The 24,288-nt window shown below is 45.2% G+C and overlaps 1 protein-coding gene across 3 annotated transcripts in view; it reads right to left on the bottom strand.

The window, feature by feature from the left end:
• Positions 1-24,288, bottom strand: part of LOC139376371 (cell adhesion molecule 3-like) — a 79,658-nt gene that overhangs the window by 7,713 nt on the left and 47,657 nt on the right. Inside the window, exons 4-11 of one of the 3 annotated variants that reach the window (XM_071118880.1) lie at positions 22,780-22,932; positions 20,810-20,947; positions 15,442-15,612; positions 12,647-12,737; positions 9,212-9,384; positions 8,323-8,856; positions 7,648-7,668; positions 329-454 (exon numbers count right to left, since the gene is read on the bottom strand). In XM_071118880.1, coding sequence (XP_070974981.1) covers positions 329-454; positions 7,648-7,668; positions 8,323-8,856; positions 9,212-9,384; positions 12,647-12,737; positions 15,442-15,612; positions 20,810-20,947; positions 22,780-22,932 — 1,407 coding nt within the window. The remainder of the gene's footprint in view (positions 1-328; positions 455-7,647; positions 7,669-8,322; positions 8,857-9,211; positions 9,385-12,646; positions 12,738-15,441; positions 15,613-20,809; positions 20,948-22,779; positions 22,933-24,288) is intronic. The other 2 variants (XM_071118881.1, XM_071118882.1) reach the window with 2 other exon arrangements.

The following is a 24,288-nucleotide window of genomic DNA, read 5'->3' as shown; positions in this document are numbered from 1 at the left end:
CACCCTTGACAACTAATGTGATTATTATTATTTGACCATGCTGGTCATTTATGAACATTTGAACATCTTGGCCATGTTCTGTTATAATCTCCACCCGGCACAGCCAGGAGAAGACTAGCCACCCCTCATAGCCTGGTTCCTCTCCAGGTTTCTTCCTAGGTTTAGGCCTTTTCTAGGGAGTTTTTCCTAGCCACTGTGCTTCTACACCTGCATTGTATGCTGTTTGGGGTTTTAGGCTGGGTTTCTGTACAGCACTTTGAGATATCAGCTGATGTACGAAGGGCTATATAAACACATTTGATTTGATTTGGTAAGGGTCAAGGGTCACCTTTGTGTCTGATGAGGTATCTGCCCAAGACGATGAGCAGACAGAGCAGGATGAAGACGATGACTGCCACCACTCCTCCAATCACAGCATGGTCCACTCCTGAAGAGGTAGACATGGCAGTGGGGTCTGGGACAAAGACAGGAGAGAGCGAGAGAGAGAGAGAGAAAGAAAGAAAGAAAAAAAGAAAGAAAAAGAGAGAGAGAGAAAGACAGAAGAGGAGAGAGAGAGAGAGAGAGAGAGAGAGAGAGAGAGAGAGAGAGAGAGAGAGAGAGGGAGAGAGAGAGAAAGAGGGAGAGGGACAGAAGAGAGAGAAAAAGAGAAAGGCAGAAAGGAAGGGAGAGAGAGGAGAGATAAGAGGGAAAGAGGGAGAAAGACAGAAGAGAGAGAGAAAAAGGGAGAAGGACAGAAGAGAGAGAAAAAAAGAAAGGCAGAAAGGAAGGGAGAGAGGAGAGATAAGAGGGAAAGAGGGAGAAAGACAGACGAGAGAGAGAGAGAGAGAAAGATGGAGAGGGACAGAAGAGAGAGAAAAAGAGAAAGGCAGAAAGGAAGGGAGAGAGAGGAGAGATAAGAGGGAAAGAGGGAGAAAGACAGACGAGAGAGAGAGAGAAAGATGGAGAGGGACAGAAGAGAGAGAAAAAAAGAAAGGCAGAAAGGAAGGGAGAGAGGAGAGATAAGAGGGAAAGAGGGAGAAAGACAGACGAGAGAGAGAGAGAGAGAGAAAGATGGAGAGGGACAGAAGAGAGAGAAAAAGAGAAAGGCAGAAAGGAAGGGAGAGAGAGGAGAGATAAGAGGGAAAGAGGGAGAAAGACAGACAAGAGAGAGAGAGAAAGATGGAGAGGGACAGAAGAGAGAGAAAAAGAGAAAGGCAGAAAGGAAGGGAGAGAGGGGAGAGATAAGAGGGAAAGAGGGAGAAAGACAGACGAGAGATAGAGAGAGAGAGAAAGATGGAGAGGGACAGAAGAGAGAGAAAAAGAGAAAGGCAGAAAGGAAGGGAGAGAGGAGAGATAAGAGGGAAAGAGGGAGAAAGACAGACGAGAGAGAGAGAGAGAGAAAGATGGAGAGGGACAGAAGAGAGAGAAAAAAAGAAAGGCAGAAAGGAAGGGAGAGAGGAGAGATAAGAGGGAAAGAGGGAGAAAGACAGACAAGAGAGAGAGAGAGAAAGATGGAGAGGGACAGAAGAGAGAGAAAAAGAGAAAGGCAGAAAGGAAGGGAGAGAGGGGAGAGATAAGAGGGAAAGAGACGGCGTTAGTCTAAAAACGGAAACATTACAAACTAATCTAGACCCCAAAGAAAAGGATGAGAAAACCATGCAAAATTAAAGATGCATGAATACACCAGATGCATTAAACCGAATGGAACATAAAAAAGTCATTAAAAGTATAAAGCACATTCTTTTATGCATCCATTGTGTGAGTGATGTATAATGTAGGTAGCATCTTAAATGGCACCCTAATCCCAATATAGTGCACTACTTTTGACCAGGGCTCACTACCGTACGTAGGGAATTCGGTGCCATTTGTGACGTAGCCATAATCTACCTGGTGGCGCACTTAGCGTATGTTAGAGGCTGATCAGCAAACTACACCACTCTCTCTTCCACAGAAAATATGATATTAATTGCATCTGGTAGCTCACGAAACACCTCTTTAACTTTGCATGGCATTGGTTCAAACCCTCTATCAAGCCCACTGTCACGTTGACAGATAGTCACCCAGATGTAGCTACAGAACTGTGAGACCAAAGGCAAGAAAACATAACGTACAGCGAGACTGAGATACAAGAGGAAAATACAGAGGATTGTGGTGAAGTGAGTGGCACCACCACACGATGCCTTGATAATAAACCAAGGGCGAGAAATAGAGACACAGCCAACCGTTCGTGTCACAAATGTCATCCTATTCCCTATTTAGTGCACTACTTTTGACTGAATCAAATCCAATTTTATACACATGTTTAGCAGATGTTATTGCTAATGTAGCGAAATGCTGTTCCTAGCTCCAGAGCCCTATGGTGATCCTTATGGGTTCTGGTCCAAAGTAGTGCACTACACAGGCAATAGGATGACATTTGGGACGCAGACACAGCCAACCAAGAGCCAAACACAGGGGAGGAGAGGAGGATAGAGAGGGGCCCCTGACTGGTAGCGTCCATCAGAGAGAAGAGAGAGAAGCACGGCAGGGGGGTGGCCAAGGAGGAGGTGAAAGAGAGAGACAGTCCTTGCTGAGGAGGCAGTATTGTGAATTAGCACATAAACCCCGCTGTCAGCACCACCAGGGAAATGAGACAGGGGCAGTGGCCCAAATGGCACCCTATTTCCTACATAATGCACTACTTTTGACAAGAGCCCATAGGGAAACCCATAGACCTCTGGTCACAAGTTGTGCACATATATAGGAAACAGGTTGCCATTTGGAACGCATTTAGGAACCATGAGACAAGACAGCAACCTCTGAGCCTGACCCTTGCATATTACACACACAGTGTTACTGACTCAGACCACTTAAAGGTACATGTTTATGTATGTATGGGGTACTATAGAGGTGTGTGTGTGTGTGTGTGTGTGTGTGTGTGTGTGTGTGTGTGTGTGTGTGTGTGTGTGTGTGTGTGTGTGTGTGTGTGTGTGTGTGTGTGTGTGTGTGTGTGTGTGTGAGAGAGAGAGAGAGAGAGAGAGAGAGAGAGCGGGAGAGCAGGTCAGAGAAAGAAAAAAATATGAAAAGTGCATTCGGAAAGTATTCAGACCCCTTCACTTTTTCCACATTTTGTGTTCTAAAATTGATTACATAATTATTCCCCTCATAGTAACAATACCCCATAATGAAAAAGCATGAACAGTATTTATATTTTTTGTTTCAATTTTTTTAATTAAAAGTTGAAATATCACACTTACATAAATTAGACCCTTCACTCAGTACTTTGTCAAAACACAATTACAGCCTCGTCTTCTTGGATATGACGCTACAAGCTTGGCAAATCCGAATTTGGGGAGTTTCTCCCATTCTTCTCTGCAGATCCTCTCAAGCTCTGTCAGGTTGGATGGGGAGTGTCACTGCACAGCTGTTTTCAGTTCTCTCCAAAGATGTTCGATCGGGTTCAAGTCCGGGCTCTGGCTGGACCACTCAAGGACATTCAGAGACTTGTCCCCAAGCCACTTCTGCATTGACTTGGTTGTGTGCTTAGGTTTGTTGTCCTGTTGGAAGGTGAACCTTCACCCTAGTCTGTGGTCCTGAGCGCTCTGGAGCAGGTTTTCATCAAGGATCTCTCTGACTTTTTGCCGTTCGTCTTTCCCTCGATCCTGACTAGTCTCCCAGTCCCTGCCGCTAAAAAACATTCCCACAGCAAAATGCTGCCTCCACCATGCTTCACTATAGGGATGGTGCCAGCTTTCCTCCAGACGTGACACTTGGCATTCAGGCCAAAGAGTTCAATCTTGGTTTCATCAGACCAGAGAATCTTGTTTCTCATGGTCAGAGTCCTTTAGGTGCCTTTTGGCAAACTCCAAGCGGGCTGTCGTGCCTTTTACTGAGGAGTGGCTTCCGTCTGGCCACTCTACCATAAAGGCCTGATTGGTGGAGTGCTGCAGAGATGGTTGTCCTTCTGGAAGGTTCTCCCATCTCCACAGAGTAACTCTAGAGCTGTCAGAGTAACCATGGGGTTCTTGGTCACCTCCCTGACCAAGGCCCTTGTCACCCGATGCCTCAGTTTGGCCGGGCAGCTCTAGGAAGAGTCTTGGTGGGTCCAAACTTCTTCCATTTAAGAATGCTGGAGGCCACTGTGTTCTTGGGGACCTTCAATGCTGCAGCCATTTTTTGGTACCCATCCACAGATCTGTGCCTCGACACGATCCTGTCTTGGAGTTCTACAGACAATTCCTTTGACCTCATGGCTTGGTTTTGGCTCTGACATGCACTGTCAACCATGGGGCCTTATATAGACAGGTATTTTTATTTATTTTTTTATTTCACCTTTATTTAACCAGGTAGGCAAGTTGAGAACAAGTTCTCATTTACAATTGCGACCTGGCCAAGATAAAGCAAAGCAGTTCGACACATACAATGACACAGAGTTACACATGGAGTAAAACAAACATACAGTCAATAATAAAGTAGAAACAAGTCTATATACGATGTGAGCAAATGAGGTGAGATAAGGGAGGTAAAGGCAAAAAAAGGCCATGGTGGTAAAGTAAATACAATATAGAAAGTAAAACACTGGAATGGTAGATTTGCAGTGGAAGAATGTGCAAAGTAGAAATAAAAATAATAAACAAAGGAGTAAAATAAATAAATAAATAAAATAAAAGAAATGCAGTAGGGAAGAGGTAGTTGATTGGGCTAAATTATAGGTGGGCTATGTACAGGTGCAGTAATCTGTGAGCTGCTCTGACAGCTGGTGCTTAAAGCTAGTGAGGGACATAAGTGTTTCCAGTTTCAGAGATTTTTGTAGTTCGTTCCAGTCATTGGCAGCAGAGAAATGGAAGGGGGTGACCAGTGAGATATACCTGCTGGAGTGCGTGCTACAGGTGGGTGATACTATGGTGACCAGCGAGCTGAGATAAGGGGGGACTTTACCTAGCAGGGACTTGTAGATGACCTGGAGCCAGTGGGTTTGGCGACGAGTATGAAGCGAGGGCCAACGAGAGCGTACAGGTCGCAATGGTGGGTAGTTTATGAGGCTTTGGTGACAAAACGGATGGCACTGTGATAGACTGCATCCAATTTGTTGAGTAGGGTATTGGAGGCTATTTTGTAAATGACATCGCCGAAGTCGAGGATTGGTAGGATGGTCAGTTTTACAAGGGTATGTTTGGCAGCATGAGTGAAGGATGCTTTGTTGCGAAATAGGAAGCCAATTCTAGATTTAACTTTGGATTGGAGATGTTTGATGTGGGTCTGGAAGGAGAGTTTACAGTCTAACCAGACACCTAGGTATTTGTAGTTGTCCACGTATTCTAAGTCAGAGCCGTCCAGAGTAGTGATGTTGGACAGGTGGGCAGGTGCCGGCAGCGATCGGTTGAAGAGCATGCATTTAGTTTTACTTGTATTTAAGAGCAATTGGAGGCCACGGAAGGAGAGTTGTATGGCATTGAAGCTTGCCTGGAGGGTTGTTAACACAGTGTCCAAAGAAGGACCAGAAGTATACAGAATGGTGTCGTCTGCGTAGAGGTGGATCAGAGACTCACCAGCAGCAAGAGCGACATCATTGATGTATACAGAGAAGAGAGTCCTGCGGCACCCCCATAGAGTCTGCCAGAGGTCCGGACAGCAGACCCCCCGATTTGACACACTGAACTCTATCAGAGAAGTAGTTGGTGAACCAGGCGAGGCAATCATTTGAGAAACCAAGGCTGTCGAGTCTGCCGATGAGGATGTGGTGATTGACAGAGTTGAAAGTCTTGGCCAGATCAATGAATACGGTTGCACAGTAATGTTTCTTATCGATGGCGGTTAAGATATCGTTTAGGACCTTGAGCGTGGCTGAGGTGCACCCATGACCAGCTCTGAAACCAGATTGCATAGCAGAGAGGGTATGGTGAGATTTGAAATGGTCGGTAATCTGTTTGTTGACTTGGCTTTCGAAGACCTTAGAAAGGCAGGGTAGGATAGATATAGGTCTGTAGCAGTTTGGGTCAAGAGTGTCCCCCCCTTTGAAGAGGGGGATAACCGCAGCTGCTTTCCAATCTTTGGGAATCTCAGACGACACGAAAGAGAGGTTGAACAGGCTAGTAATAGGGGTGGCAACACTTTCGGCAGATCATTTTAGAAAGAAAGGGTCCAGATTGTCTAGCCTGGCTGATTTGTAGGGGTCCAGATTTTGCAGCTTTTTCAGAACATCAGCTGACTGGATTTGGGAGAAGGAGAAATGGGGAAGGCTTGGGCGAGTTGCTGTGGGGGGTGCAGTGCTGTTGACCCGGGGTAGGGGTAGCCAGGTGGAAAGCATGGCCAGCCGTAGAAAAATGCTTATTGAAATTCTCAATTATAGTGGATTTATCAGTGGTGACAGTGTTTCCTATCTTCAGTGCAGTGGGCAGCTGGGAGGAGGTGTTCTTATTCTCTATGGACTTTACAGTGTCCCAGAACTTTTTTGAGTTAGTGTTGCAGGAAGCAAATTTCTGCTTGAAAAAGCTAGCTTTGGCTTTTCTAACTGCCTGTGTATAATGGTTTCTAGCTTCCCTGAAAAGCTGCATATCACGGGGGCTGTTCGATGCTAATGCAGAACGCCATAGGATGTTTTTGTGTGGGTTAAGGGCAGTCAGGTCTGGGGAGAACCAAGGGCTATATCTGTTCCTGGTTCTAAATTTCTTGAATGGGGCATGCTTATTTAAGATGGTTAGGAAGGCATTTAAAAAAATAACCAGGCATCCTCTACTGACGCGATGAGATCAATATCCTTCCAGGATACCCCGGCCAGGTCGATTAGAAAGGCCTGCTCGCTGAAGTGTTTCAGGGAGCGTTTGACAGTGATGAGTGGAGGTCGTTTGACTGCTGACCCATTACGGATGCAGGCAATGAGGCAGTGATCGCTGAGATCTTGGTTGAAGACAGCAGAGGTGTATTTAGAGGGCAAGTTGGTTAGGATGATATCTATGGGGGGAGGTACCTGGTAGGTTCATTGATAATTTGTGTGAGTCTGAGGGCATCAAGCTTAGATTGTAGGAAGGCTGGGGTGTTAAGCATGTTCCAGTTTAGGTCCCCTAGCAGCACGAGCTCTGAAGATAGATGGGGGGCAATCAGTTCACATATGGTGTCCAGAGCACAGCTGGGGGCAGAGGGTGGTCTATAGCAGGCGGCAACGGTGAGAGACTTGTTTTTAGAGAGGTGGATTTTTAAAAGTAGAAGTTCAAATTGTTTGGGTACAGACCTGGATAGTAGGACAGAACTCTGCAGGCTATCTTTGCAGTAGATTGCAACACCGCCCCCTTTGGCAGTTCTATCTTGTCTGATAATGTTGTAGTTCGGGATGAAAATTTAAAACATTTCTTAAAACCTCTTTTCACTTTGTCAGTATGGGGTATTGTGTGTAGATTTATTCAAAATGTATTCAATCAATTTTAGAATAAGGCTGTAACGTAACAAAATGTGGAAAAGGACAAGGGGTCTGAATACTTTAAGAATGCCCTGTATGTGGGGGAAGAAGTATGAAAGCATTTATTAGAGAGTTCAGTTCACACTGTCCCCACACTACTACTTTCTTTATATCAGGCAGAGGCAAATGGACAGACAGACAGACAGACAGACAGACAGACAGACAGACAGACAGACAGACAGACAGACAGATTGAGACAGACAGAAACAGAGAGACAGGTGACTGAAAAAATATACCTGCAATGTTGTCTGGACCATCTCCTCAAGAGGATGGATGGATGGATGGATGGATGGATGGATGGATGGATTGACGAGTGCGACATGTAAGGGGTCAGAATGAAGGAAGACAAAAACAGGAGAAAAATAAAAAAAAAACTTAAAATATGGAAACAGTGGAGGGGTGAGGTGATTGTGGTTGAAAATGAAATGCCCCTCTGGGGTGAAGTTTCCCCTAGGTACAGATCTTGGATCAGCTTTCCCTCCCCAATCCTAACCTTAGTAGGGGAAATACGAAACTGACCCAAGACCAGTGTCAATGGGCAACTTCACCCTACACCCAAATCCCCTATGATGAGAGATCCTGGTCACATGCAATGTCTACACCTTCCTCAGTAAAGTCTACCTGGTCTATGTTTATGTAGACTCCACGAATTGCCTTTCTTGTTTACCCACAGTGCAATTAGGATACTATTAGGATCTCTGAGAATATGTTTGTTTGTGACGGTACAACTGTTAATTCCAGTGTGTGTGTGTGTGTGTGTGTGTGTGTGTGTGTGTGTGTGTGTGTGTGTGTGTGTGTGTGTGTGTGTGTGTGTGTGTGTGTGTGTGTGTGTGTGTGTGTGTGTGTGTGTGTGTGTGTGTGTGTGTGTGTGTGTATACATACTGTCCGATTGTGTAACTGAGATAATTTACCTGTGAAACTGTAAACTCCATTCAGCTGTATGGGAACTGAGGAGGGAGTGAGGGAGACAGAGGAGGGGGGAGCGACAGAATGAGTAACGCTGGAAGGAGGTGGGGAAGAAGAGGAGGAAGAAGAATAGAGGGAGGAGGAGTCAGAAGAGGAAGGGGGAAGGGGTTTGTGAGACAGTGGAAGATCAGGGAAGAGAGAGTTGGAAAGATAGGTAGATGGAACATTGGCAGGAGGAGGAGAGTGAGAAGGAGAGGGAGAAGAGGTAGAGGGGGATGAAGAGGAGGGATAAGGGGAAGGGGTGATAGTAAGGTCAGATGGGTAAGGGATAGAGAAGGAGAAGATAACAGGAGGAGAAGTGGCAGGTAGGGATGTGGAGGCAGACAACCCAGACCCGGTTCCAGACATTGTTGAAATAAGGGATGGGGATTGAGAGAAAGAATCATGAAAAAGAGAAGGGGGGGGGGAGTCAGAAGTCGGAGAAGAGGAGGGTAGATAGAAAGAGGTAGGGAAGAGGTAGTCTGAATCATCTGTCAGGTCTTGGATAAAGGAGAAGACATGAAGGGAATATGGAAAGGAGGAGTAGAGAGAGAAAGAGAAGGGCGAGACATTGGCACGGTGTACAGGATGGATGTTTAGCAAAAAAGCGAAGGGGTGAAGCGCAAGGTGGATGGTGTGGTGGATAAAGAGAAATAAACAGAAAAGAAACGTAAATAAAATCAGAAAAGAAACGTGAAAGTAAAAGTGGAAGTAGAAACCACACAACAGCAGAAATAAATAAAAATGGTGAAGAAGAAAAATAAACATTCTGCCCTGGACAAGCTGCTTCTCTACCATCACCCTCTAGCTCTCCCTGTCTCTCTCTCTCTCCTCCTCTCTTTCTAAGGTCAGTACCTTGCACCAACAGTGTGTACTGTCCCTGCACCTTCCCGATGCCATTGTCGGCCTGACAAAGGTAGATGCCGTTGTCTGATTTGTTGAGCATCTCAAAGCGCAGGACACTACCATCCACCTTGGCCAGCGGGGGGAGCTCTCCATCCTTCTTCTGCCACACGTAAGAGATAGGCCTGAGAGAGAGAGAGAGAGAGAGAAAGAGAGAAAGAGAAAGAGAGAGAGAGAGACAGACAGACAGACAGACAGACAGACAGACAGAACGAGAGTGGACAAAGAGAAAAGAGATTAGAATATATAAAATGGACAGTGGGCAACATACAGTACATACAGCAAAACAGACTGTTTACCAATCAGAACTAGTGTGATACAATAATCAATTATGTAAATATGAGTATTGTATAACTGAATTTGTTGATGTGATTAATCAATTTTAGGGGCATATGAATATCTTCAGAGTTCATCTTTCACTTATACTTACAGATGTTGTATCTTAATTTGATCACTCTGTTGTTGCTGAGAATTTTATTGCGCAGCAGGAAATTCAAATGAGCTCTTTCTCCCTCGCTCAAACGCTAAAGCACCAGACAAAATGTCCTTCTACTGTAGGTCCCACTAGTGCGACATTCAAATGTACAAATGACCCAGCTGGTCATCTATCGGGGGAGACCCTGCTGGTCATCTATGAACGTTTGAACATCTTGAAGAACAATCTAGCCTTAAATGGCTATGTACTCTTATAACCTCCACCCGGCACAGCCAGAAGAGGACTGGCCACCCCTCAGAGCCCAGTTCCTCTCTAAGTTTCTTCCTAGATTCCTGCCTTTCTAGGGAGTTTTTTCTTGCCACCGTGCTTCTACATCTGCATTACTTGCTGTTTTGGGTTTTAGGTTGGGTTTGTGTATAGCACTTTGACATCTGCTGAAGGGCCTTGGTCAGGGAGGTGGCCCAAGAACCCAACGGTCACTCTGACAGAGCCTTCCAGAAGGACAACCATCTCTGCAGCATTCCACCAATCAGGCCTTTATGGTAGTGTGGCCAGACGGAAGCCACTCCTAGTAAAAGTACAGAGAGATCCTTAATAAAAACCTGCTCCAGAGGGCTCAGGGCCTCAGAATGGGTTTACCTTCCAACAGGACAACGACCCTAAACACACAGCCAAGACAACGCAGGAGTGGCTTCAGGACAAGTCTCTGAATGTCCTTGAGTGGCCCAGCCAGAGCCTGGACTTGAATCTGATCGAACATCTCTGGAGAGACCTGAAAATAGCTGTGCAACGACGCTCCCCATCCAACCTGACAGAGATTGAGAGGATCTGCAGAGAAGAATGGGAGAAACTCCCCAAATACAGGTGTGCCAAGCTTGAAAATACCTGTCTAGCAATGATCAACAACTAACATGACAGAGCTTGTCATTTAAAAAAAAAAAATAATATGCACATATTGTACTCTTAGAGACTTACCCAGAAAGACCCACAGCTGTAATCATTGCCAAAGGTGATTCTAACATGTATTGACTCAGGGGTGTGAATACTTATGTGAATTAGATTGTTCTGTATTTCATCTCTAAAACATGTTTTCACTTTGTGTAGATGGGTGAGAGAAAAAAATGCAGGTTGTAACACAACAAAATGTGGAATAAGTCAAGGGGTATGAACACTTTCCCTTGGGCACTGTTTGTCCTTGTTCATTACATAGAGTGAATAGTATGTATGGTTGTGTTTCATGTGTGTGTTTGGATTGAGTGCCAAGTGTGCAATAATGTACGAAGGCTCCAGCATGTAAAGCCATCATCTGGGCATAACTGTGTTACAGAATGGACTGAGGTTTATAACTGACTACTAATAGGAAAATGGTATGCAATTGCAAGCAGGGTCTGCTGATCAAATTCAGTACCAGCCAAACGTTTGGACCCACATACTCATTCCAGGGTTTTTCTTTCTTTTTACTATTTTCTACATTGTAGAATAATAGTGAAGACATCACAACTATGAAATAACACATATGGAATCATGTAGAAACCCCCCAAAAAAGTGTTCAACAAATCAAAATATATTTTATATTTGAGATTCTTCAAAGTAGCCACCCTTTGCCCTGATGTAGATAGGAATGGACTGGAATGTTATGTAATGGAATGTAATGGAATGCGATAGTCCTCCAGTAGAGGGGGAACATTCCATTTTGTTTGATTAAAGCGTCTTGAAATAGCTCTTGTTCATCAAGTCAAGACATTCGCAGAAACAAGCTGTATCGCTGTAATAAAACATTTCCTGATTGTATTATGCTGTTAAATGTGAAACTTAATCAGCGTCAGTTTGTCTGCGAGAAACGGTGGGTCAGATTTAGAGCAGCAAATATGTTGCCATGGTGATTGTGTTTGATTGACAGCTGAGACCCAGCCTGTATCTGACTGGTCATTAGTCCTTCGGCCCAAGGAGCTGTGCATGTTCTCTCTCTGTCTTTGTCTCTGTCTTTGTCTCTGTCTCTGTCTCTGTCTCTGTCTCTCTCTCTCTCTCTTCAATTCGAAGGGGATATATTGGCATGGGGAACATACATTAACATTGCCAAAGCAAGTGAAATAAACAATCACACATTTACAGTTAACATTAAACACTCTCTCTTCCTGCCCTCTATCCCGGTCTGTTAGATATTCTGATGTTGTGCGGCCTCTTAAGGATATGCATGTGCTGAGCCCTTCTCCCCTCTCTCTATCGGTTCCCCTGTCACTCACACGCTGGTTGTCTATTCAGACAGACTATACGAAGTACTCTGGGTGCATCCGAAATGCCACCCTATTCCCTACATAGTGCACTACTTTTGACCAGGGCCATAGGGATTATATAGGAAATGGGTTGCCATTTGGGAAGAATTCTGTGACTGGAGAGGCTGTGACAGGCTGACGCATAACCTTAAAGGAGAGCAAAGAGACGAGGGATGGGGGAGGATGGGGGCGGAAAAGGTGCAAAGCAAGATAGAAGAGAATTATTGGTGAGGACGAGAAGGAAGAGGGGAAGATTCGACGCGGCTGTGACAGAAAAGACACTGAGTTAGAGTGAAGTGAGTGTGAGTGACATGGTGAGAGAGAGATCAGTGATGGGGAGATAGAGGGAGACATAGACTGCATCCAAAATAGCACCCTATTCTCGACATAGTGTACTACTTTTGACCAGAGCCTTATGGGGAATAGGGTGCCATTTGGGAGCCATCTGGGATGCAGCCAGAGTGGGACAGGGGGAGGCAGAGAATGAGAGAAAGGGGGAGAAGGAGGACGAGAGGAGAGGAGCCGATCAATAGACTGACTGGTCTAAGGCAGGTTCATCTATAATGCAGTACGGATGCTACAGTGTATGTTTGTGTATGTGTTGTTCATGAGAGTGTGTGTAGGGATGTTTGCTTGCTTGTGTGTGTGTTAATGCGTATGTGTGTGTGTGTGTCTTACTCGGGGTTTCCGTTGGCAATGCACTGCAGGTGGAACTTTCCTCCCTCTCTGGGCAGATCACTCTCAGGCTGGATAGTTACGTCTGGGGTGACTAGAAAAACAATAATACATCGCCATCATATATACTGGAGAAGACAAGACACACACACACACACACACACACACACACACACACACACACACACACACACACACACACACACACACACACACACACACACACACACACACACACACACACACACACACACACACACACATACATACGTACATTGCACGGAATTCATGTCCATTGTCCACACACACAATTATGAGCAATCTAACATAATTGCCTAACCCAGCTTCTACATCTGCATTGCTTGCTCTTTGGGCTTTTAGGCTGGGTATCTGTAAAACCCATTGTAACAAACTGCTGATTTTAAAAGGGCTTTATAAAATACATTGGACTGATTGACCTCGCTGTAATAACCAACAGTATGGTAAGCATATATGTCCCCTGCAGGTATAGGTATGACCAGCAGTAGTAAAGTCATATGGGTTGCCAAGGCAGCAGCTACTCTTTCTGGAGTCCAGCAGATTTCACAACACATTAAGTGTGTGCCCTCAGGCCACTACTCTACTAGCACATATCTACAACACAAAATCCATGTGTATGTGTGTGTATTGTGCATATGTTATCATGTATCATATGCACGATATACTCGAGCAGCCTCCCCTTGCAAGGATAAAGACACTTAGCCTTTTTCTAAAATGTTTAATAAGATCCTTGATGTCCAACTCCTGGTGCGCATGGCGAAATAACTATTTTCATTTCCTCTAACCACAGCACTGGTTCCAATCCAAGTGCCAATGCCGTTTATCAAACTCCATGCGCTGCTATGGTCAGACGATAGAGCTCGTTGGCTACGCACATCAGTGGTGGGTTTGGCGTTGAAAAACAGAAGCGTAGCCTCCTGAGTGGCGCAGCGGTCTAAGGTGTTGCATCGCAGTGCTTGAGGCGTCACTACAACAAAAAAAGAAAAGACCTGGGTTCAAACCCAGACTGTGTCACAACCGACCATGACTGAGAGTCCCATAGGGCAGCGCACAATTGGCCACTGAGTCGTCAAGGTTTGGGGAGGACGAGAAGGAGGGGCTTTAATTGGGGGGGCTTTAATTGTCTCATCGCTCTCTAGCGACTCCTTGTTCGGTCATCAGTTGGGCAACATATTGGTGCAGCTGGCTTCCGGATTGAGCTGGCGGGTGTGAAGAAGCGCAGTTTGGTGGGTCATGTTTCAGGGGAAGCACGAGTCGACCTTCGCCTCTTCCCGAGCCCGTTTGGGAAGTTGCAGTGATGAGACAAGATCGTAATTGGATATAATGGGAAGAAAAGGGGGTTAAAATACCAACAACAAAAAATGTCTAAACAGAAGCATATGCAGAAAATTACGTCCAAATGGTAAAATATGTTGGTGTATCTTTGATGTTATTGGGCCACTGGTCCAAGGGGCCACTGGTCCAAGGGGCCACTGGTCCAAGGGGCCTTGTTAATCCAACGAGTCCTACCGTAACGCCGGCGCATTTTGGCTTCTAATCTCTTTTTAACATTGTGTGTTTGAGCTACATACATTATTCTGTGTGATTCACGGGGAGCTCGAGCACTGATTGTGAGACAAGGGCGGATCCCAAAGGAGCCCGGGGCCAGGTTGTTTTAACAAAAATGCCTGTAGAGTCGAAATGTTTTGAGCAATAAACTATTAAACGCTATCTATGAAAGGCTGAGGCTCTTACAAGCTACACAAGAGTTGTTAGAAGGAAAGGAGTTCTTCTGCATAGAAGATTATAGTAGATCCCAGGACATAGTGTCTATAATACTGTAATAAGCGCACATAGTTTTGTCACAAACTCCAAATTCCTCACAGTCGTCACTGATGAGTTGGATATTCATTACCCAGTGAGCAAACTATTTCTGTACTTACAGCATTCATATACATTCATTGTTATCAGGTTTTTGCTTCGGCTGACCTTGTTTTTTTTATTGACATTTGACATTTGTCAATAAAACTCACTGTTTGTGTTCTAGTTGTAGACCTGGTTGTCCTGAAAAGAAAATGGTAAAACACTTGTTGGGAGGCTAAATATAACGTCTGGACATGCTTATCAATGAAAGTCCCAGGACCAGGGTTAAGGTCAACGGCATCATGAACTTTACCAGGACATTTTAGCCAAAGACCTGGTTCTCTCTGCCAGTAGGCTGACACTTGGCCGCAAGTGGATCTTCCAAAAAGATGACGACCCCAAGCACTAATCAAACTCCACAAAGAAATGGTTATTTGACCGGAAAATCAATATTTTGCCATGGCCATCTCAGTCACCGGACTTGAATCCCATTGAAAACCTGTGGTTTGAATTGAAGAGGACAGACCATAAGAGCAGACGAAGGAGATCAAGGATCTGGAAGGATTCTGTGAGGAATGGTCTAAGATCCCTCCCAGTGTGTTCTCCAATCTCAGAAAACAGTTGAGAAAAAGTCTCAGTGTCATTATCCTCACAAGGGAAGGATGCTAGCGTGTTAAAAACAGGGGTGCCAATCATTTTGACCCTCATCTTTAAGAGATTTGTTTCTGTTATTGGTTAAACAAAATCTCTTTCTCTGAGTAATTGTATAGTTATAAAATAATATCATTTCCCAATTTCTTTTAGCAAACTTTGTAGATCAGTATTTTGCTCATCTTTATCAAGGGTGCCAATAATTATGGACCTGAAAGTACATGTGGTTGCAGTGACAGGCCTTGGCGAGTGGAGGCAGCACTTACACAGGACTCTAATGCGTTGCTCGCTCCCTTTGTCCCCATGGGCCAGAGAAGGGTGGTCTACAGCACAGGCAATCAGAGCATTATCATCGCTTCGGCCCACAGTCAGAGTCAGCTCACTGATCACTGTGTAGGTCGGCTCACCAGGGTTAGACTCCACCACATCAGGGCGACCTGGAAGCACATACGAAGACACACACACACACACACACACACACACACACACACACACACACACACACACACACACACACACACACATAGATGCACTCAAATGAGGAGAGACACACAGATAGAGAGATGCACACACACACACACACACACACATAGATGCACTCAAATGAGGAGAGACACACAGATAGAGAGACACACACACGTTGCAGACACAAACATATTGTCACCATGGGTACTCGTTTTAACTGTCATCGCACATAATGATGATGTACTACTTACTACCACTGTATGAAAAGCTATGTCAAATGAGTTTACATTCAAGATACAGTAATATCAGTGGCTGACTGAGTAATATTTATGTAATATGGAGGATATTTCTCTTTGTCTCATTCACCCACGCGCACACGAGCGCACACACACACACAAACACACAGACACACACACACACACACACAGGGAACATTTAGAATCTGTGGACCCACCATAATGATACCATACATTTAGATTATGTCCCACGTCCCAAATGGCACCCTATTCCCTATATGGTGCACTACTTTTGACCAGAGCTACATCCAATTCAATGCAGACAAATTGATCCCATCAGCTGATCAATAGCCCTTACACTTACATACTGTAGTGTACAAGAACATTCACATTTAAAGCCTCTTCACAGCACTTAGCCAGCCATTCTTCTCAATTAAAACCTCTTCAGCTACACTCTTTCAACATCTCCCAACCATTTCATCATCCTTCATCCTTTTCCTCCACTGACCCTTCCCTAATATCCTATTTTCTCTCTCCGTGTCCAAAATGCATCCCATATGACACCCTATTCCCTATATAGTGCACTACTTTTGACCAGGGACCATCACCCTATTCCCTGGTCTATGGTCCTGGTCACTATGAAGGAACGGATGCCATTTGGAATGCAAGCATTTTCTTTTTATCTCTTTCCTTCATATTTCTCTCTCCTAGCATAGCCCTGTACCTCTCTCTCGCCCTCTCTTCCTCTCTCCATCCCCTTTGAGCCTCTAACCTCTGTAAACCCGTCAAAGCAGCAGAAGTGAGTAGCAGTCTATGTGCTCATCTATCCTAACCTAGCTACTTACAGCACAGCACTCTATGGTTCCATCTCAAATGCCACCCTATAAGGTAGGGTCAAAAGCAGTGCACTACATAGGGAAAAGGGTGCTAATTGGAACACAGCCTCTGTATAAGAGGGTGTCATAGTAACACGTTGACCCGTGATGCTCATCTCCTCGGCCTCTCCTCGCTCCCTTTCTTCAGCTATAATACTGACTGAAGAGACCAGTGTGTGTGTGTGTGTGTGTGTGTGTGTGTGTGTGTGTGTGTGTGTGTGTGTGTGTGTACAGTGCCTTGCAAAAAGTATTCATCCCCTTGGCATTTGTCCTATTTTGTTGAATTACAACCTGTCATTTAAATTGATTTTCATTTGGATTTCATGTAATGGACATACACAAAATAGTCCAAATTGGTGAAGTGAAATTTTAAAAATGAGCTGTTTCAAAAATAGATTTTTTTTCTTTTTTTAAGTGGTGAGTGCATATGTATTCACCCCATTTGCAATGAAGCCCCTAAATAAGATCTGGTGCAACCAATTACCTCCGTAGTCACATAATTAGTTAAATAAAGTCCACCTGTGTGCAATCTAAGTGTCACATGATCTGTCACATGATCTCAGTGTATACACACCTCTTCTGAAAGGCCCCAGAGTCTGCAACACCACTAAGCAATGGGCACCACCAAGCAAGCGGCACCATGAAGACCAAGGAGCTCTCCAAACAGGTCAGGGACAAAATTGTGGAGAAGTACAGATCAGGGTTGGGTTATAAAAAAATATCAGAAACTTTGAACATCCCACAGAGCACCATTAAATCCATTATAAACATTTTTAAAGAATATGGCACCACAACAAACCTGCCAAGAGAGGCCCCCAACCAAAACTCACAGACCAGGTAAGGAGGGCATTAATCAGAGAGGCAACAAAGAGACCAAAGATAACCCTGAAGGAGCTGCAAAGCTCCACAGCAGAGATTGCAGTATCTGTCCATAGGACCACTTTAAGCCGTACACTCCACAGAGCTGGGCTTTACGGAAGAGTGGCCAGAAAAAAATAAGTGAACATGTTTGGTGTTCGCCAAAACGCATGTGGGAGACTCCCCAAACATATGGAAGAAGGTACTCTGGTCAGATGAGACAAAAATTTAGCTATTTGGACATCAAGGAAAACACTATGTCTGGCGAAAACCCAACACCTCTCATCACCCGAGAACACCATCCCTACAGTGAAGCATTGTAATGCCCGGGGTGTAGTGGAGGAAGAAGTCAGACGCAGGAAACAGAGAGTTCAGAGTAGCGCTACTTCTTTATTCACCACACAGGTGAAAACGACGCCACTCAAACAAATGCCCCAAAACACAGGGGAACTAAACAGTCCCGAATAACACACGTACACAAACAACCGTGACTTACAGGTGTGCACAAGAGTACACATAAAAAACAATCCCGCACACCCAGCAGGCGGGCCGGCTGGATAATAAAGCCCAACTAATTAACCTAACTAAACACAGGTGTAACTAATCAACAGACAAGGAGGGGGAGGAAAAGATCAGTGGCAGCTAGTAGGCCGGTGACGACGACCGCCGAGCGCCACCCGAACAGGATGGGGAGCCACCTTCGGTAGGAGTCGTGACAAGCATGGTGGTGGCAGCATCATGCTGTGGGGATGATTTTCATCAGCAGGGACTGGGAAACTCGTCAGAATTGAAGGAATGATGGATGGCGCTAAATACAGGGAAATTCTTGAGGGAAACCTGTTTCAGTCTTCCAGAGATTGACCCTAAGCATACTGCTAAAGCAACACTCGAGTGGTTTAAGGGGAAACATTTAAATGTCTTGGAATGGCCTAGTCAAAGCCCAGACCTCAATCCAATTGAGAATCTGTAGTATGACTTAAAGATTGCTGTACACCACCAGAACCCATCCAACTTGAAGGAGCTGGAGCAGTTTCTCCTTGAAGAAAAATCTCAGTGGCTAGATGTGCCAAGCTTATAGAAACATACCCCAAGAGACTTGCAGCTGTAATTGCTGCAAAAGGTGGCTCTACAAGGTATTGACTTTGGGAGTGAATAGTTATGCACGCTCAAGTTTTCAGTTTTTTTGTCTTATTTCTTGTTTGTTCCACAAATATTTTGCATCTTTAAAGTGGTAGGCATGTTGTGTAAATCAAATTAAACAAAACCCCCCAAAATATATTTTAATTCCAGGTTGTAAGGCAACAAAATAGGAAAAATGCCAAGGGGGGGGGGGGGGGTGAATACTTTTGCAAGTCTGTATGTGTGGGTTTGGGTGTGTGTGTGTGTGTGTGTGTGTGTGTGTGTGTGTGAGAGAGAAAGTGTGTGTTTTTGGTTTTACTATCTTTGTGGGGACCAGAAGCCAGAAGTCCCCACAAAACAAGGATCATTCTGACAGGTGGAAACTTTTCCCCAGTCCCCACAAGGAAAAAGGCTACTTTAGCCTTAGGGGTCAGGGTTAGGGTTGGGGGTTAGGTTTAGGGTTAGGTTAAGGGTTAGGGTTACAATTAGGGTTAGGTTTAGGGTTGGGGTTAAGGTTAGGGTTGGGGGTTAAGGTTAGAGTTAGGTTAAGGGTTGGGGGTTAAGGTTAGAGTTAGGTTAAGGGTTGGGGGTTAAGGTTAGAGTTAGGTTAAGGGTTGGGGTTAAGGTTAGGGTTAGGTTAAGGGTTAGGGTTAAGGTAAATAGGATTTTGAATGGGAATTAATTGTTTGGTCCCCACAAGGATAGTAACACATACTATAGGTCACATAGGGTTGAGCTCATATAGTCTCCAACATGACTGGGATGCTCCCCACTCACTATCTGTGGCTCTCCCTCAGTCTTCTCATGGTTTATCAGGAACCAAGGTCGCTCAATCTACCCTAATAGAACATCCTGGATGCATCCCAAATGGCACCCTTTTAGTATAGGTTATAGGGCCGCTTTTGGTATAGGGTATGGGGTATAGGGTTCCATTTGGGACGCAAGCCCTCTCTCTCTCGTTTACAGCTTCCTCTGTGTTCTGCCTCATCCCCCCGTGTCGCCGCTTTCAGCGCCTAGCTTTACCGTTTATCCCCTCTATCCTTTCAATCTTATTTACTTTTTATCTTTCTATCCCTCCCTCCCTCCCTCCCTCCCTCCCTCCCTCCCTCCCTCCCTCCCTCCCTCCCTCCCTCCCTCCCTCTGAATCCCATTGACACCCCCTCTCTCTCCCATCTTCCCTCTCCTCTCCTCTCCCTTCCAACCACCCCCCCCCCTTCCTCTCCCCCACCTCCTCTCTCTCGCTCTCTCACTCTCTGTTTAGTGTTTTGCTATGTTCTGCCTCATCACCTCCCCTCTAGTTTCTCTAGCTTGCAAATTTTCCTATTATCCTCTCTCTTCTTTCTTGAACCTCCATTTATTTTCTTCTCTCTCTCATACATACACATTCTCTCCATCTCCCTTCCCTTCTCTCACTCATACATGCACATTCTCTCCATCTCCCTTCCCTTCTCTCACTCATACATACACATTCTCTCCATCTCCCTTCCCTTCTCTCACTCATACATACACATTCTCTCCATCTCCCTTCCCTTCTCTCACTCATACATACACATTCTCTCCTTCTCCCTTCCCTTCTCTCACTCATACATACACATTCTCTCCATCTCCCTTCCCTTCTCTCACTCATACATACACATTCTCTCCATCTCCCTTCCCTTCTCTCACTCATACATACACATTCTCTCCATCTCCCTTCCCTTTTCTCACTCATACATGCATGCACATTCTCTCCATCTCCCTTCCCTTCTCTCACTCATACATACACATTCTCTCCATCTCCCTTCCCTTCTCTCACTCATACATGCACATTCTCTCCATCTCCCTTCCCTTCTCTCACTCATACATACACGTTCTCTCCATCTCCCTTCCCTTATCTCACTCATACATACACATTCTCTCCATCTCCCTTCCCTTCTCTCACTCATACATACACACCTTTCTCTTTTTCTCTTTTTTCTGTCTCTCATGATCTATCACACTCCCTTTTTTCTCCTTCTATCTCCCTCTCCCTTCTCTCTCTCTCTCCCTCCCATCCTCTCTCCCTTCCCTCTCTCCCCCTCCTCTCTCCCTCCCACCTTTACCTGTGAGTTCCTTCTGGTCCCTGTACCAGTGAAGTTTGGCGGGAGGCTTGCTCCCGGAGCTGGTGCAGGTGAGGGTGACTTTGCCCCCTTCCTGCACAGCATCCTCATAGCCAGAGATCTGAGGCTTACCAGGGACACCTGACAGAGAGAGAGAGCAAGAGAGACAGACAGAAACATAGAGAGAGAGAAGAGAGAAGAGAGCGAAAGAGAGAGAGAGAGAGAGAGGGAGAGAGAGAAAGGAGGAGAGAGAGAGAGCACATTTAACACACAGACACACTTACAGATGTGTTGTGCATCCCGAAAGGACACCTATTCCCTATATACTGTAGTGTATTATGGTCTCTGGTCAAAAGAAGTGCACTATATAGGGAATAGGGTGCCATTTGGACCCTGCCACAGACATATAGCAGACATGTATACAGTATACAGAACAGAGAGAGTGTAATACAGCTGCATGCTACCGACACTCAGTGGTATAAAGTACTTCATGTAAAAACACTTTAAACTACTACTTAAGTCAATTTGAGGGGTATCTGTACTTTACTATTTATATTTTTGACATATTTTACTTTTACTTCACTACATTCCTAAAGAAAATAATATACTTTTTACTCCATACATTTTCCTTGAAACCCAAAAGTACTCGTGACATTTTGAATGCTTAACAGGACAGGAAAATGGTCCAATTCATGCACTTATCAAGGGAACAAGTGGTCATCCCTACTGCCTCTAATCTGGCAGACTCACTAAACACAAATGCTTTGTTTGTAAAGGGAACAAGTGGTCATCCCTACTGCCTCTAATCTGGCAGACTCACTAAACACAAATGCTTTGTTTGTAAAGGGAACAAGTGGTCATCCCTACTGCCTCTAATCTGGCAGACTCACTAAACACAAATGCTTTGTTTGTAAAGGGAACAAGTGGTCATCCCTACTGCCTCTGATCTGGCGGACTCACTAAACACAAATGCTTTGTTTGTAAAGGGAACAAGTGGTCATCCCTACTGCCTCTAATCTGGCGGACTCACTAAACACTAATGCTTTGTTTGTAAAGGGAACAAGTGGTCATCCCTACTGCCTCTAATCTGGCAGACTCACTAAACACAAATGCTTTGTTTGTAAAGGGAACAAGTGGTCATCCCTACTGCCTCTAATCTGGCGGACTCACTAAACACTAATGCTTTGTTTGTAAAGGGAACAAGTGGTCATCCCTACTGCCTCTAATCTGGCAGACTCACTAAACACAAATGCTTTGTTTGTAAAGGGAACAAGTGGTCATCCCTACTGCCTCTAATCTGGCGGACTCACTAAACACAATTGCTTTGTTTGTAAAGGGAACAAGTGGTCATCCCTACTGCCTCTAATCTGGCGGACTCACTAAACACAATTGCTTTGTTTGTAAAGGGAACAAGTGGTCATCCCTACTGCCTCTAATCTGGCAGACTCACTAAACACTAATGCTTTGTTTGTAAAGGGAACAAGTGGTCATCCCTACTGCCTCTAATCTGGCAGACTCACTAAACACTAATGCTTTGTTTGTAAATCATGTCTGAAAGTTGGAGTGTATCCCTGTGCCGTCTGGTTTGAAATTATTTATACTTTTACTTTCAATACTTAGGTATATTTTAGCAATTACATTTACTTTTGATGCCTACGTATATTTAAAACCAAATCCTTTTAGACATTTACTCAAGTAGTATTTTACTGGGAGACTTTCACTTTTACTTGAATCATTTTCTATTAAGGCATCTTCATTTTTACTCAAGTATGACCATTGGGTGCTTTTCCACCACTGCCAGCACTCAGTCTAAGAAATCTACATACAGTACTCCACTACTGTATCTAGCACACAGACTGCATGAATAAGTTAATGCATAATACAGAATTATGCATTAATACACACACACACACACACACACACACACACACACACACACACACACACACACACACACACACACACACACACACCTAGCACAGTGACGGTGGCACGGGCAGTGCGGACGGGCATGGTGAAGATGGAGCAGGTGTACTCCCCCTCGTCTGACAGCTGGATGTCTCCGATGGTGATGGACAGCTCTGTGCCTGTTGACTGGTGGAGCTGGATACGGTTATCTCTCAGAGCTGGGTGAGACAGAGGGGTGGGAGGGAGAGGAAAAGTGGAGGGGGGAGAGAGAGGTGGTGGCGAGGGGAGGAGGGGAGAGAGAGAGAAGGAGTGAGAGAGAGGGGGAGGGAGAGGGTGAGGGAGAGAGGGAGAGAATCAGGGGAAGGGGGAGAAATAGAGAGGGAAGAAAGAGAGAAAATTAGGGAGAGTGGGAAGGGGAAGAAGAGGGGAGAAACACATGGAGACAGACAGACAGACAGACAGACAGACAGACAGGAAAATAGGAGTGGGCAAAAGAAGAAGAAGAGATATAAACGCTTTGTCATCATCGCGGCAGCTGGCAGGGAGGGGCACACACACACACACACACACACAGTGTTTAGTGTAGGTTATGGGAGGATGATGAAATGGTAGGAAACACACGTCCCATCTACGTGATATCTTTGACCTCTATATGTATTCTGATCTGACTCTGTCTGGACTCTTGGGACACACACACACAAACAAACTAAAATATAACCCCTATTCCCTACATAGTGCACTACTTTTGACCAGAGCCCATTGTAACATGAAGGCAACAGAACACACATTCACACTCAGTCAGTCCTTGGGCCTGTTTATCTGTCTACAGACAGTCCTGATCTCTGTCTGTGGCTACTGGGGTCTAGTGCAGGACTGTCCTCATATACAATATGTCTCTCTGTCTGTGGCTACTGGGGTTCTCTCTGTCTGTGGCTACTGGGGGTCTCTCTGTCTGTGGCTACTGGGGTCTAGTGCAGGACTGTCCTCATATACAATATGTCTCTCTGTCTGTGGCTACTGGGGGTCTCTCTGTCTGTGGCTACTGGGGTCTAGTGCAGGACTGTCCTCATATACAATATGTCTCTCTGTCTGTGGCTACTGGGGGTCTCTCTGTCTGTGGCTACTGGGGGTCTCTCTGTCTGTGGCTACTGGGGGTCTCTCTGTCTGTGGCTACTGGGGGTCTCTCTGTCTGTGGCTACTGGGGTCTAGTGCAGGACTGTCCTCATATACAATATGTCTCTCTGTCTGTGGCTACTGGGGGTCTCTCTGTCTGTGGCTACTGGGGGTCTCTCTGTCTGTGGCTACTGGGGTCTAGTGCAGGACTGTCCTCATATACAATATGTCTCTCTGTCTGTGGCTACTGGGGGTCTCTCTGTCTGTGGCTACTGGGGGTCTCTCTGTCTGTGGCTACTGGGGGTCTCTTTGTCTGTGGCTACTGGGGGTCTCTCTGTCTGTCTTTGTGTATCTGTGTTTGTACATGTGTGTCTCTATCCTTTTCTGTCTGGTTGACTCCCGCTTTCTCTTTCTGTCTGTGTGTGTCTGTCTGGCTCAGTCTGTCTGTCTGTCGCTCTCTA

Source organism: Oncorhynchus clarkii, chromosome 20, assembly GCF_045791955.1.
Source record: "Oncorhynchus clarkii lewisi isolate Uvic-CL-2024 chromosome 20, UVic_Ocla_1.0, whole genome shotgun sequence".
NCBI classification, from domain to species: Eukaryota; Metazoa; Chordata; class Actinopteri; order Salmoniformes; family Salmonidae; genus Oncorhynchus; species Oncorhynchus clarkii.
This window is presented reverse-complemented; position numbering and strand designations above follow the sequence as displayed.